Here is a 15,391-nt window from a genome sequence, read left to right as displayed (position 1 = left end):
GGAAGGGAAGGGAAGGGAAGGGAAGGGAAGGAAAGGAAAGGAAAGGAAAGGAAAGGAAAGGAAAGGAAAGGAAAGGAAAGGAAAGGAAAGGAAAGGAAAAGAGGAAGGGAGGGAATGGGAAGGGATAAGAAAAGGAAAGGAACGAAAGAACGATATTTATATGATGTTATAAATGGGATAAGTTACATCAGTCAGCTTTGGGTGTTTCCTATATTAAAACCCAGTAGGAACTAGCATAGGTAGGACATTCTCAGCTTAGAACCTAGGAAATGAATAGCAAGCCAGTGGTGTGTCTAAATGATTGCAAGTTGCTCTAAAATTCATAGTTCCCATTCTTACTTGTTTTAGTATATATGTATATATGTGCATGTATATATACACATTCATATGTGTCTGAGGGTGTGTGTGTGTGTGTGTGTGTGTGTGTGTGTGTGCATGCACATNTATTTGAAGCCCAGAGGACCATACTCAATTGTTTCTCCACCTTATTTTTTCAAAATGTTTCACTCACCCTGGAGCGTGCTGATTCAGCTAGACTGGCTGTCCAGCAAGCCACAGTATCCTCCTGTCTCCAGCTCCCAGCACTGTACCAAGATTTTCCCCTGGATACTAAGGATCTAACTGGAGTCCTCACCTTTGCATGGCAAGCACTTTACCAGCTGGATCATTTCCAAAGCCCCTTTTATATTTTTAAAGAATCTTTTTCCAATTATCACCATGACTTTCCCAGCTCACTTTCAGCCTGGAAAAACCCCATTCATCATTTCCAAGGCTAATAACTCTTTTGATGATGCCTTCTTGCATTTATCTTTATCTGGAAAAATCTTTGTTTTATCTTTATTCTTGACATTTTCTCCAAATGTGAAATTCTGAATTGGTAGGCATTTTAATTTCTCCACAAACTTTAATGAGATTGTTTTGCTGTTTTCCTCTCTGTATAATATAGTTTTGTCCTCTAGCTACTTTTAAGAGTTTTTTTTTTTTTACTGTTTTTAATTTCCTGTGATTGGACTATGATGTTCCCAGACATACTTTATTTCACATAGGTTCTGCCTTAGGTTCACTGAGCTCTTTGGATAAGTGGCTTAATGCCCTTAGTCAAATTTAAGAAATCACCAGCTATTATTTCTTCTTTCCTTTCTCTCTTTCTAAAATTCAGTCACATGTTGGTTTAAACTTCAATATCCAATCCCACAATTTCCTGAGGCTCTGATAATATCCATCCCATCCTTTAAGTTGTGAGGTATGAATGTATTAATCTGTCAGTAGTCTTTAAGTCCCTAGCTTATACACAGCACTTCTTGATAGACAATTTTCTCTGAAGAGCTTCCCTCTGTAGAAGAATTATAATCTAGCAACATGCCTGCTCTGATCACATCTAAAACCCTTGTAGGTTTGTATGATCTGGCTGGAATTCAGACATGTCCTTAGTACACACCTTTAATCTCTCTGGTTGGAGTCCTTTAGTATACACCTTTAATCCCAAACAGTTACAGCTAATTGAGGGGCAAAGTGACAAATCAGGCAGAAAATTGAAACATGAGCCAGAGATAGGATATGCCAAACTCTTAGGAGAACAGCTTCTTAAAAGCAGTGTAGAGAGAATGCAGTCGGGAGTTGAGTTAATTGAGAGTCAGTCAGCACAGCCAGTTCAGTTGAGTAAAGCTGAGTTCTGTTCAGTTCTGTTCAGTCAGTTGAGCTCAGTACAACTGAGTAGAATCAGTCAGTTAGGATTCAGTGCAGTGAGCACAGTGTAGCGGAGTTGAATTCATTCATGAAGTAATGCAGTTCAATTTGTACAGCAGAGACAGTTGAAACCAGAGAACAAGGAGCCAGATTAGAGCAAATTACCATAGTTTAAAGGCAAGCACAGCAATTCAGTAAGAAGCCAAGAGACACCAGATTGAATCAGTCATCTTGGAGAGGAGTTTGAGCCAGAAATGCTGAGGTGAACCAGCTAGAGTTTAGAAAGGACTAGGGAGGGGTGAGCTTATTCAGCAGGAAGTCTCAGAGACTGAGAACATTCTAAGCCTAGATTAGATTGTATGGAGGCTAATGGCTTCCAGGACTAGGCCTAGGGATAGTTTGTACAGAGAGATTAATTCTCTGGACTCAACCCAAGCCATGTATTTGTAAAACTTAGGTATGGCTCCCATCTCATCTCTACATCTGAAGGAATAAAAGTTATTTTACATTCCTCATACCCAGAAGCTGAATTTCTAGAAAAGTCTGTCTATATGGTAAATTTCAATGCAATTCTGGTCACTCAGCTTTGTGACTCATAAGTGTAGTGTTTATCAGGAAATACTTAGTCTTAAGTTAGTATGAACACGTGGGTTTGTATGTGCACATGTTCATATGCATGTGTTTATGCATGTGTATGTGTCTGTCTATGTAGGTTTCTTATTCATACTACATCTTGGATATACTTACTAGCTGTTCTTGCATCTGCTGTTGTATTATTTTGGGGAGTGACTTTTATTACCTAATCAATTCCTCATTATTCTACTCCTTTCAATGGTAAAAAAAAAATCTTCACATTAAGTATTTCTTGATTAAATTTTTGTTCTGCTGATTGAACTCTATCACCAGATGCTGAAAAATCATTCTGTCAAAAATTTTACTATACAAAGATATGTGGAAGTAACTGACAATAACATCATAAAGGTGTACAACAGGAACTTTCTGTTTCTTAGTTCATTATTTCCAGGAGAAAGAGAGAGAGAGAGAGAGAGAGAGAGAGAGAGAGAGAGAACGAACTTTTATCCTCTCTCATTTTAAGCTAAATGAATCTGTGGGATATTTCTAAGGTCTCTGACCTTCTGATGAGATTCTCCATCTTTTTCCTCAATATGAGCATAATTCCTTTATACCATGAGGACAATTAAAGAGCTACTTTGATTCTTTCTTTACTGAATAATACATCTGGATCATTTCAAGGTTGGTCTCTAAGCTAGAGGTTTTTATCTGTTAGATAGCAGTTCCCAATAACAATTTAACTCCTTTAGTCTTAGCTAAACTACTTGTAGCCACCTGTGCTTCTTTGGTTGAGAAAGCACCCAAAAGTGTGAACACGTTTTTATATGCAGACTGTAAATAATCTGTGTGTGTATGTTTTTTATGTTTGTATGTATGTATGTATGTATGTATGTATGTATGAATGAATGAATGTATGTCTTCCTCTCTCCATTATCCCCCCTTTTCTCCCTTCTGTCGTCTCCCCACACATACACACTTCTTTCTAAGATCCCTTCCTTACTTTCAGTGGCTGCTTTTCTACTAACCACTCGCTTCCAATTGTTTAAGCCACAAAGGCCGGGTTTTCAACTAGAAATGTAACTACCCTGTGACTAACTCTCATCTGCTCTCAAACTAAGAGGACTTAAAACTTAGAAAACTTGTCTGCATTGTTTTCCACTTCTTGCAAATGCCAGTTCCTCATTATAATATCCCTACATTTATTCCCTCTCCCGTGGCATCAAGTAGGTACACATTTCTTATTGTCCAAACATTATAGTAACTGTCCATGAGAGAGTTAGCCCAGTAGAAGTTTACTCTTAACAGTTCATTTTTTTGTATCTTCTGAAACTATAAAATCTTGGTTTAGAACTCTGTTCAGCAAAGCTATTGGAGGACAGGAAATAACAAGCAGCAAAATTAAAGTGACCAACATGGGAAAGTGTAAATGACAAAATGCTAAAGGGAAATTCCAGAGATCCACACAGGTAAGAGGTGAGTCTTCTGTGGCCAACTGACCTTTCTATATGGAATGGGCCTAAGAATCCTAGGCTACTAGAGTTCTGGGTCTGGAAAGAAAGCTTAATGAAAAACAGAGTGTAGCCAAGTATGCCTTTTAGTGAGACAATTTAGCCTCAGTGTGTCCTTGCCTTTTTGTCTTAAGGGCACCGTGAGTGTTTAATATGTCCCCATATCTCAGTCCATTTCCCCAATATGTTCTGAAAATCTGGAGATTTTCCCCCCTAAAAACCATACCTTTTAACCATAGGAAATTCGCAACATTCATAATGATGAATTAATGGGAATCAGGAGAGAAGAAGAAATGGAAATGTCTGATGATGAAATAGAAGAGACAACAGAAACAAAAGAAACAGAGGAATCAGGTAATGAAAATTCTGGTTTGTTTTATGTAATAAGCATTTACTTGCTGTAAATACAAACGTTGATCATATAATTTAGGACAAACTGTCAAAATTTTTTATGGGTTCATAGATGGCCCAGTCGGTTAAGTGCTTACCATGCAAACATAAAGACCTGTATTCAGATCTCTAGTACCCATATAAAAAATTAAAAGCTGGGAACAGAGACACACACATCTGACCTCAGTGCTGAGGAGATGGAGACTAGAGAATCCCTGGAACTTGCTATCCACCCAATCTAGCCAAATCAGTAAGCTCTGGGTTTAGCAAGAGACTTTTCTCCCACTGGCAATTATCTTCTGTGTCATAACATCTCACTTGGAATTTGTGGGGCTTAGATTAATTCATTTAGTCATTTTATAGCTGTTAGGTGCCAAGCAAGATGTAACAATTGGAAACATACAAGTAATTTTATGTCTCTGCCTTTTGCCATGGGGACAGATTGATTGACCAAAACTTAAATGTGAAGTTCCCACTCCCGGTGTTTATATATTGAAGTCAAAGGCTCTAATCCCATGTTCACTCTATAAACAGAAAGAACACCGTCAAGTCAGACTTTGTAAAAAGCATCCATTAGCTGTTGAATGGAATTTTCTGCTTGATCCGTAAATATTCAAACTACTGTCTATGCTAGATACTGTATAAGCAGTGGGTTAGCATTTCCAAAATAGTGACTTGCTGCAAACCTATAGCCAAATAAAGAAGAGACTGTAACAATGGTGGAGCCATACAACTTATTTAAGTGCTTCTCTAAGATATACTATAGCAGATTAATTATGACTCAAAGGCTTTCCTCCACCTCAGTATCTCCAGCATCATATACACTATTTCTACATTGTTATAGTGGAATAAATGCAACCTAAGTTTGAGCACCCACTTGATGGATTGTAGAGTTGTTGGAGTTATTGGGGGAAGTGCAGGGTGTGTGGGAAATTCATACTGAATGCACTTACTAGGGATATATAATTGCATTTTGCTTCTGTAGCTCTTCTGAGTTAAAAGCTGTATTGGCTACTGCACAGAATCTTATTCGTTTAGAGACTGGAAACTCCCTGACAGATCATCTTATAGCTATTTTCTTTCCTGTTCCACATGCCAGGATGCTGCTTTGTCAAATAAAGCTATCTACAATAGACTTAATGGAGCTTACCAAATAGCTTTTCTCCCAGAAGGTTTCAATTCATTTTAATTCAAGGACTTGTGTGCATTTTTCTTCCCCTCCATCGTATCTAATTCTGTTATCTAGCTTCTGTACTACTCAACTGCAGAAATCCTGCCCGACATGAGCCAGCAAGAGTCTCCTTGGTTTTTACCTAAATCAGCTCCATGTTTTAGCTCTCACTTCTTTCCAATTAAAAGCTTAAGTGTGTAGATCTCCCAAGTTGTTGTTTCCCCTCCCTGTGCTTCCCAAGCTTGACTTCCAGGGTCCTACAGTGTATTCTTGGTTATCTTTTACTTCACAAGCAAAGTAAAACCAGTAGTACCTTGGCATACCTCAGAAGTTCTGTTCTTCCAGAGACCCAGGATTAGCCCATATCTGTGGTACAGTACTTGCAGTGGAAGAAAGCACTGCATGCCAAAAGCAATCTATTCAACAGGGGGAAATCACATTGGAGCAAATTGGATATCATGAAATTGATTCAATCTATTGTTAATCATGTGCTCAGTAAGCAGAGGGGCTAAAAGGAGCTGTCCTTTTCTCCATCTCCATGTTTTTCCTTCTTCAGTTAGACTAGTGATTATCAGGGCTAGTCCACCTAAAACCCATTTCCTTAAGCATATGAACTGTCAGTCACAAGATATACATTCTATAATGAATAATGTATTTTATATGTGAAATTTGCTGTGAGAGTAGACATTAAATGCTAACAAACCCCATGTACCTTTTTCACTGGTAGGTATGTTAGATTACATAAATCATTGTACAAAGGATACTTCTATGGGAAAACAACCTTGTAAACATTGATTATATATGATTCTATATCAGTCATAATTCAATAAAGCTGATGAAAATTAAAATTAAAAAAGTTATGAGATATGGAGACTCTGATCCAGTAGGTCTTTAATGGGGGTTTCAGAAGCTAAAATTATTTAGATTCTGGGAGTTCAGGAACCATATTTTGGAAAGAGCAAACTAGACAAAATCTCCTTGATTGTTCTAGCCAAAATATCCTTTTCCCTGTTCCCTCTTCCCCATCTTCTACCTTCCACTATTTTCACTTTAAGAATTTAACCAATTAATTATTTCTATGTCCTGCAAGCTAACAGAAATATGAATATAAACATCTATAAATGTGCATAAGTTAAAAAAAATCTACTTTCAAGGCCAGCCTGGTGTACAAAGTGAGTTCCAGGACAGCCAGAGCTATACAGAGAAACCCTGTCATGAAAAAAAAATCTACTTGCTGCTAACCTAGAAAGTACTAATTAGAAAGAATCAAGCCTGGTCCAGAGTAGTCACAGTTGCACAGGGCCTTGGAAGGGGAACAGGTCTGCTGCATGGAGATTGAAGCAGGAAGTTAATGATGCAAAGGGGCAAGCTATGTTTTGGAGGATAAAAGATTAGGTAGGCACATTGGGTCTACTGTCTAGAGGACAATGCATTCTAGACTTAGATTTAGCATAATAAGCAATAGGGCGCCCTAAGCGCATCAAACCACAGCACAGCTATGATGAAAGCAGCCTGGAATCGACTTTTTAGAATATAATTTAGAAAAAGACAGAGAAGTCAGATCCTGTTCTAGGAATAGAGTTGTGAGATAATGAAGACTGTGTCTAGAGTGTTGTCACTAGGATGAAGAAGATGTGAGAGCCCTTCATAGAGGAACAGACTAAAGGCTTTAGTGTAAGGCTGCAGCATAGGCGAAGGAAATTAAAGACCATAAACTGAGCCTCTTCTCTAGTCTCAGAGACTAGAGAACAGATGAGTATATTAGTTCACTGGAACTGGAGTAGCAAAGTACTGGATACAGTGACAGACTTAACAGTCGAGGGTTTATTGTCTTAATTTTTAGAAGACTATGAAACAAGGTGGAAGTATCAGCAGACTTGGTTCCTTCTAAAGGTTTTGGAAGTGAGAGTTTTTGTTGTGAGAATTTTGGTTTCTTAAAAAAAAACAACTGTTATGTGAATATGTTTTTGCTTTAACCCTAGGTGTGGGGTAAGAGGCTGTTTCAGAGCAGGTGATAATTTGTCTCCTGCACTAGCAGGGGCATGCTTTTTGCCAGCTGTGGATAGTTTAATTCTGGGGACTGTGGAGAGGGATAAATGGGAGAGTCCTGAGAGGGGCTGTGTTGGCTGCTGCTGCCCCAGCTGCCCCAGCTGCCCCAGCTGCCCCAGCTGCCCCAGCTGCTACTGGTTCCTGCGGCTACGTTTCCTGGATTGCTGCTTTGCTGTTGCTGGATTGTTGAATATTCTTATGACAGTGAAGATTGGACTTCCCCTAGGTACCCAATGCCCCTAATCAACAGGAAGAGATCTAAAGAGGTCTATGGCCACTTTCCCTGCTAACCTTCATTCTCTTCTCCCTAGTGCTAGGGGTAGGGTTGGTGCAAGGGATTGGGGTCAAATAGGGTTGGAAAGGAAGAGGTATAAGAACCCAATTAAATATCCAAAAATCTATGCCAACATGGAACATAATGTGTTTTAACTCCTCCCAGTTTCTGGTTGTTTGGCAGCAACCATTGGGATTCTTTGGCATAGGGGTATATTACCCCAGTCTCTGCCTTGATGCTCACATGAAATCTGTCTCCATGTCCAAATTTCCCCTTTCAGTAAGGGAACCAATCATATTGGGTTGCAACCCACCATAATTACTATAGAGTAACTTGGTTACTTCGGTAAATGCCTTGTTACTAAGCGAGATCCCATTCTTAGACCTTCATCATCTTTGGGATGGTGGGGAGGATCACAAAGTAAACCACAGAGCAGAGCTTACATAAATGTACCGAAATTAAAGGACTTGTTTTTATAGTTGAGGTTGATGTGGAGGAGACATAGAGAGGCAGGTTCTTGCTGTGAGCCCAAATTACTCTGGAACTTACTCTATAGCCCAAGTTGTTCTCAAACCTTCAGTACTCTTCCTGCCTCTTCCATCTGAGTTCTGGGATTACAAATGTTCACTTTTAAAGTTGAGTTTTTATGTGCAGTAGAAGGGAAGAGGGTCATAAATAATGTGACTTCTTCAACACTAGAATATGTGAGAACATTTATGGGAAATTGTGGGAAAACAAACAAAAGCAAAATGGATCCAAACTTGGATGAAGCTTACATTTTAAAGAGAATTTTCTCTGACAAAAGAGAGGGGGAAGCTGAAAGTATATATGCAGCCCAGACTTCTGTATATAGTAAGAGATTGATCATCCATTAATCACGGAAGCTATTTAGATTAAAAAAAAAAAAACGTAAAGAGTGAGGAATAGATATCGAGTATGTATTGTAGAAAGCAAGGAAGGAACAAGAAAGAGTTGAGAGATCCATCAGCAAGGGCCAACCAACCTGAGTCCATATTAACCTAGCTGCATAGTTCCACAGCTTCCTTTAAATGTGCTCTGAGGCCCAGGAGAAAGAGCACAGAAAGTTGAGTCAAGTGACCATAAGTTACAGTCCATCATTGTCAGTTTGGTCAAAGGTTCTCAGGAGACTGGAGAATCAGGGTGCTGATGAGTTGACAGTAGAATTGATCCAAAAACAAAAATAAAAACAAAAACAAAAAAACAAAAACAAAACAGTTAGTAGACTGGATGAAGTTGGCCACTCCAGGAGTTTAAGGATTTAGGAACAAGAACAGTCTTGGAATTATCAAGGGCAAAGAAACAACTAACGGAGAGGGGGTGTGTGTCTATATTTGACAAAGAGATGTAGGTGCCATAAAAGTGAACTATGGTGACCTAGGTGCATCTATGCTGGCAGAAAACTGACTGGATCGAAATAATGACTTACAGAGGCAAAGAGAATCAAGGAGCACTTGAGATTTTGCCTGCAGCCCCTTGTAGCCACCTCTGTAGGTTGTACTTAGAACATCTCCCTCTCTGTTGTTTTTACCTTTTCCCCTTTGAGACTTGCTCAGGCTCAGATGTTTTCTGAGCTTGGAGAGAAATGTTTAACATTTTCTTTCTATCATCTTGCAACATTGTTTAGCATCTTCTATAATGAAAGTTTCCAAGAGTAGCTGAATCACTGAATATACTGGTATTATTTGTTTCTGTTTGTTTCATTTACACCATGAATATTTTTAATATTCAAAACAAAATCTGTTTTGATTCTTCACTGTACAGACGCATGTCTGAGATTCTGCTTTCAGTGGCTTCTCTAGGAGTAGGTGTTCACAGCTGCCTTCATATTTTCATATTGTCATGAGAAACTGGCAGCCCTCAGATCTAAGAAGCAATTGGCATAAAGAAAACTGTTTCCCACATAAGAAATCGTCAGAAAAGAGAAGCTGAACACTAATGATGGCAGAATATGAATACATTCCCCATACTGTGCTCTTCAATCGCAAGACCGACAAGTTCACCTACCCAAACATATTATTAAAAGGTAATATCGAACTTTTCAATGTTCTGGCAATGTACAAAAGATTCCCACTTGAGGAATGGGACCAATTAATATTAAGTCTGTGAAAGGAAAGACTTCATGCCCTCATTAAAATGACAAAAACCTTTACTTCAGAGAGTGGGAAATACATTTTGTGGAGAAGCATTCCCTACCCCACCAGCTTTATAGGTGATCATTATCCACCCCCCCTTTTTTTTTTTGCTTAGTGACAGGTATAAACTAAGAAGATTATTATCTGTCCTTGCTTGCCTTCAGCTATCTGTCATTGCTCATCAGCCTGACCTTTCCCTGAGTCAGGACACAAGCACTCTGTCTTCCTCATTTTCTCAGAGAGAAAATATTTTCACATTCAAACTAGAGATTATCCCTCTAAGTGTTGTCTGAGATCTGTCCTTTCTTAGGCTGAGCCTCTCCATGCGCTCCATGTGACATGTACAACATGAACATTATCACTGGCCTGTACTACAGGGAGAAACAAAAGGGAGGGAAATTAAAGGTTACTTTTTGGGGGCCATATAGATCACCAAATGACATTTGAACCAAAGTAGAAACAAACAACTACCCACCTGTAGGAATAGAGCTCTGCAGAGAAACCTGTACTCTATGCAGCCCAACTCCGGCTTGATACTGTCCTTGAAACAAACCAAATATTAGATTCTCTATTTGACAGATGGTTAATGTCCCTTTTCCTATACCATTTTCTTCACACACTAATCACTTATATCATCTTCCTTTGGTACTGTGAATGCTTGATGAAAAATATCCCAGCCACTGTGAGATGGGAAGGGTAGATAATATTTTGAGGTCTGGGAATGCAAGTCTCTATGTAATGAGTTTCCCTTCAAAGACATAAAATCTGTTTGTATGCAGAAGTAATTAAAATTGGTTCTAGACACCACACACAAAATGAATGTGCTCTGAAAAGGGTCTCTTATAATTGATAAAGTGAAGTGCGAGATTTAAAACTACCATATGAAGATAATTACATGAGCATTCATCGAAAACAAATGTGGACACAGAGAAACGCTTCCTATTAAGTGAGTCTGCTTTAGGTCGGTAGTCTAACCATGGTAGCCTAATAACTTTAGGAACACTCTTAGGTTCAAGGCATTTAATTTAACTTAGTTCTTCCTAAAGGCTGCTTCCTTTTAGGAATGAGGTATGTCTTAGCTTGAGGATAGAGTTCTCTTTTTAAATCCAGACATGGTAGCCTATGCTTGTAAATCTCAGCACTTGAGAAGAAGAGCAGGAGAAACAAGAGTTCAAGTTCATAGTTGGTTACATAGTGGGTTCAAAGCCAGCCTGGACTTTCTGAGACTCTGCTGAAAAACAAGATTCTTTCTATAAATAACTCATCTTTGTAACCCATATTCCTTATGAGACTGAGTCTTTGAATCCTTCATGAGCTTCTTCTTCTGTCGCTTTTAAGGGGGTAGAGGGTGCTTCACCATCAAGGTTTTGGAGGTTTGGGTTCATCATAGCAAAGAAGGTATGATGCGTTGTTTATATCATGGTAAACAGGAAGCAGAGAGAGGACTGCTTGGATTGACTCCGTGTGTGCAGCCATTCTACAGGCTGATGCTATTTCCACTAAGAACAGAAAGGAGGGATGTGACCGAAATGAACAATTCCAGCAGGACAGACATTAAATCCTGCCATTTGCAGCCCACCTGGCCACTCTTCTGGGCTAGCTCTGCTCCTCATCTGTAGTTTTCCCAAATGAACACTCCTTGTTCCTGCTATCTCAGACAGCCTGAGGTCTCCGTTGATCTTCACCTTCTCTCTCAGAGCTTCAAACATTGCCTTTCCAGGGGCTGCCTGCAGCAGGCGTGACTGACACCTATTCCCAGGCCTCCAAAGCTTTCCTTTGAAATATAGATTCTTCTAGCATTTATTAGGAGAGATTATCTTAATTATTTGAATTTGTTATTTTTCTTTTACTTTCTACCCATCAAAAAATCAACCCCCATAGATGGCTGAGAAAATATACATCTTGTCTAGTTGCCTTTTAACCCACTTACACACTTAATGTATAGTTTTGTAATGTGGATCCCACCTGCTATCTTCGTTTCCATATTCCATCTTCTATTGGCATTTTGGAAGAGGTGGAGTGAGAGGATGGCTCAGTGGTGAAACTCTAGCCTAACAGCCTAACACGTCCATGGTGCTAACACCATGAAAAAGGAAAGTGTTTCCTTTGAAGTAGTGGATAAACAATAGAGATTAATGGAATCACCTATTTTTACCATAGTCATGGGCCTGGAATACAGAGAATACTCAATAAATGTTGTTTGGATCAATGAAAGTCCACTGACTAAATATTTGGAAATCGGCTTTATAATGTTGACCTTGAAAATATGCACAAACTCATAAATAATAAAATTTAACATGGGCTTCTCCATGTGTCATCATTTTGATTAATCAATTTTCTTTTAAAAGATTTTTTTGGTTCATGGTAAAAGGGAGAAGAAAATAAAGACTCCTTGTATAATGCTTGTCTACAGAGGACGTCTCCTGCACCACCCGCCATCAGCCTCTCTCACCTTCATAGCACATTCATCTCAATCAGTAAGCCTAATTGGCACATGATCACTAGAAGTCCATAGCTTGTAGTAGGGCTCCTCTGGTGTGAGTATTACATGTTATATTCTGTAGGTATTATCACATGTATAATGGCATGTCTCCTCTGTGGTGGTAGCATACAAAACAGTTTTGCTGCCTTAAAGTTTGTGCTCTGCCCGACTTTTGCCTGTCTCTGGTGGCTTTTGGCAGCTATAAATCATTTTGCTGTCTCTATGGTGTTTCCTTTTCCAGAATGTCACATAATGGGAATCAGCTAGTGTGGAACATTTTCAGACTGGCTTCTTTTACTTAGTATCATACCTTTGTTTCTTTGGTGACTTTTCTTGACTTGAGGATTCATTTCTTTTTACCACTGAATGACAATGCATTACCTGAATATATCACAACTTATTTCTTCATTAACCCAGTAAAGGAAATCTTTGGTGCTTCCAAATATGTAGAATTATAAGTAAATGAGAATATAAATATGCAAACGTAGGATTGGGGAGGGGCATTTAGAAAGCACAGAGAAGCACAACTGCTAAGCTTTATGACATACACACACACACACACACACACACACACACACACACACATATAATTTTGTAAGAAACTGCCAACTGTTAGCAAAGGAATATTTAACTCATTTAATATATTCTTTCTAGTTTCCTAAGGTAGCACATTTCATACATGATTATCAATCTTTATTTCTAACATAAGCACTTCTCCCTACAAACTTTCTTTTAAGCACTACTTTGCCACACCCACAGATTTAAAGAAAATGAGTTTCTTTTTTATTTAGTTTGCAGCCTTGAAATTTCTTTGACTCATGAATTGTTAAATCTTTGTATCGATGTGCTCTTTTAATTACTAAGAAAATAGTGTTATCTCATCTCTCTTTGCTTTCTATGTATGCTTTACATTTAAAGTATATTATTATGGTTCATATAATTGAGTCTTGGCATGGTTGGGGACATTAATTTTTGGTTGCTTCCTGTTGTTCTTGGTTTTATTTTTTTTTTTTTTTAAAAAAAAAAAAGAGGAATCATGATATAACCCTGGATGGCTCAAAACTTCTGTATCAGAGTAAGTGGCTTGAGTAAGTTGTGGGGCTAATGCTTTTGGTGACTGCACTCCAGCTACAGATGGCTTAAAGGCATAATATGTACATCATTCACTTTAGTTTACATTTATGACTGTTCTATACTTTTTATTTATTTCCTAGTGTAGGGTTAAATAAGGTCAGATACTAAGTGCACTGTGCTTGCTTTGTTAACTAAATACAGAGAATGGACTGCTCACTAAAAATGAGTTACCATCTATACCAGACTGGCCTCAAACTTGAAACCATCCTCCTGCTGTGGTCTCTTGAGTCTTGAGAATATAGATATGGGTAATCATGCATAGATGAGGGACTTTGTTGAGCCATGCTAGTGACAGTCTCTGTCTTTTGAGTGGTATATGTAAAGCAATGCCATTTTAAATACCTGCCCTATTTGTGTGGTTTTCTTGGATCCTCCTTGCTCTCTCCTCCTAATTAGTCCTCCATTCGTTTTCTTCTTTATGTGGTTTTAATGAAGCATCAACTTTGATTTCTTCTCTTCCTCCATATATTTATTGTACTTGTTTCTAGCTGTTTGGATTCATGCAAGTATCATACAATAACAAAATATTTCCAGTTCCTCTCTCGTCCCGTACATCATTGCTGTCATTCATTTGATGTGTGCAAAGCATCCATAAATGTATGCATAGTCATCGCTGCCATTTGGAGCATTGCACTCTAGATCATTTAATAAGAAAAAATAAAAGATGCTATTTTACCATCACTTACTCATCTTTTATGTTCATTTCTTTGTATAGATCTGAATTTCTGAACTATACAATTTTTCTTTGCTCTGAAAAACCTTTTGAATTATTACTGTCAGAATTCCCCCTCAGTTTTTATTTAGCCAAAGAAATCTTTATTTATTCTTAGTTCCATTTGAACAGAATTTCATAGGGCACAAAATTCTACATTAGTGACATTTTTTTCTTTGCTAGAATAATTCCCTCCCATCTCTTGATTTGTGTAGTTCTGACAAACCGTATTTAATATTTCTATTTACTCCTCTAAGGGTGAGGTAGTGGTTTTCTTCTTGTCTATTTAATAAAGAACTGTTTCTGTTTTGATTTGCTAAACTATGTGTATATTTGAGGGTATTTATCTTCAATGCTCTGTGAACTTCATGGATCTTTATGTAGTTTTGTGTATAGCAGTTTAGCACAGTTTGGGGAAATATTTAATCATTGTGGTTTCAAATGTTGCTTTTCCTCTTCTTGTGGCTTTCCCATTACTCATGCTCATACTCTCTGTGTTTGTACCAGGTTGTTGGATAGCCTATTATTTTTCTATGAGTCATTTTTCCTCTGCTTTTGTGGGGGTCTGGATGTTTATCTAGCCCAGAATCCATATGATGAAACCTACTTATCATTTAGCTAGTAGAGCTTTGGGATGGTGCTTAGTGCCCTTATGAGAGAGACCCCAAACAGCTGCCTTGCACTGTTCTGGTGGGAGACTACAAAAGATACCGTTTGTGAACCTGAAAGTAGGCATTCACCAAACACTGATGTGCTTTGATCTTGGATTGCCCAGCCTCCAAAACTGTAAAGTAATAAATTTCTAATTGAGCATAAGCTGCCAGTCTTCAGTGTTTTTTATACAATCCTAGATGGACTAAAGCATGATTTCAATTCCAGCATTTTACATTCTTATATCCCCAGGCTCAGAGATTCTTTCCTCGGCCACATTCAGTCTAATGGCCTGCCAAAGGTCTTCTGCCTGTTGGAGTGCTTTTGATTACAAGTATTTCTTATTCTTCTTTAGTGTTTCTAACTATGCTTGTATTAGCCATCTGTTCCTCTGTGCTGCCTATTTTCACGAGCATCCTTGCCATATCTAAGTTTTAATGTGTCTTTGTTTTCTCAGACTGGCCTTTGAAATGTATTGTTTCTTATAAAATTTTGTTAAATATCAGATACTAGCCGGGCGTGGTGGCGCACGCCTTTAATCCCAGCACTTGGGAGGCAGAGGCAGGCGGATTTCTGAGTTGGAGGCCAGCCTGGTCTACAAAGTGAGT

At 38.4% G+C, this 15,391-nt stretch overlaps 1 protein-coding gene across 5 annotated transcripts in view; it reads left to right on the top strand.

Moving 5' to 3' along the window:
• The window catches only part of Enox2 (ecto-NOX disulfide-thiol exchanger 2), a 272,215-nt gene that overhangs the window by 240,702 nt on the left and 16,122 nt on the right, over positions 1 to 15,391 (top strand). For all 5 annotated transcript variants that reach the window (XM_021187374.1, XM_021187371.1, XM_029534186.1 and 2 more), the window contains one exon: positions 4,007 to 4,121. In XM_021187374.1, coding sequence (XP_021043033.1) covers positions 4,007 to 4,121 — 115 coding nt within the window. The remainder of the gene's footprint in view (positions 1 to 4,006; positions 4,122 to 15,391) is intronic.

Source organism: Mus pahari, chromosome X, assembly GCF_900095145.1.
Source record: "Mus pahari chromosome X, PAHARI_EIJ_v1.1, whole genome shotgun sequence".
NCBI lineage: Eukaryota > Metazoa > Chordata > Mammalia > Rodentia > Muridae > Mus > Mus pahari.
The sequence above is the reverse complement of the archived record's forward strand: the minus strand, read 5'-3'. Positions and strand labels throughout refer to the sequence as shown.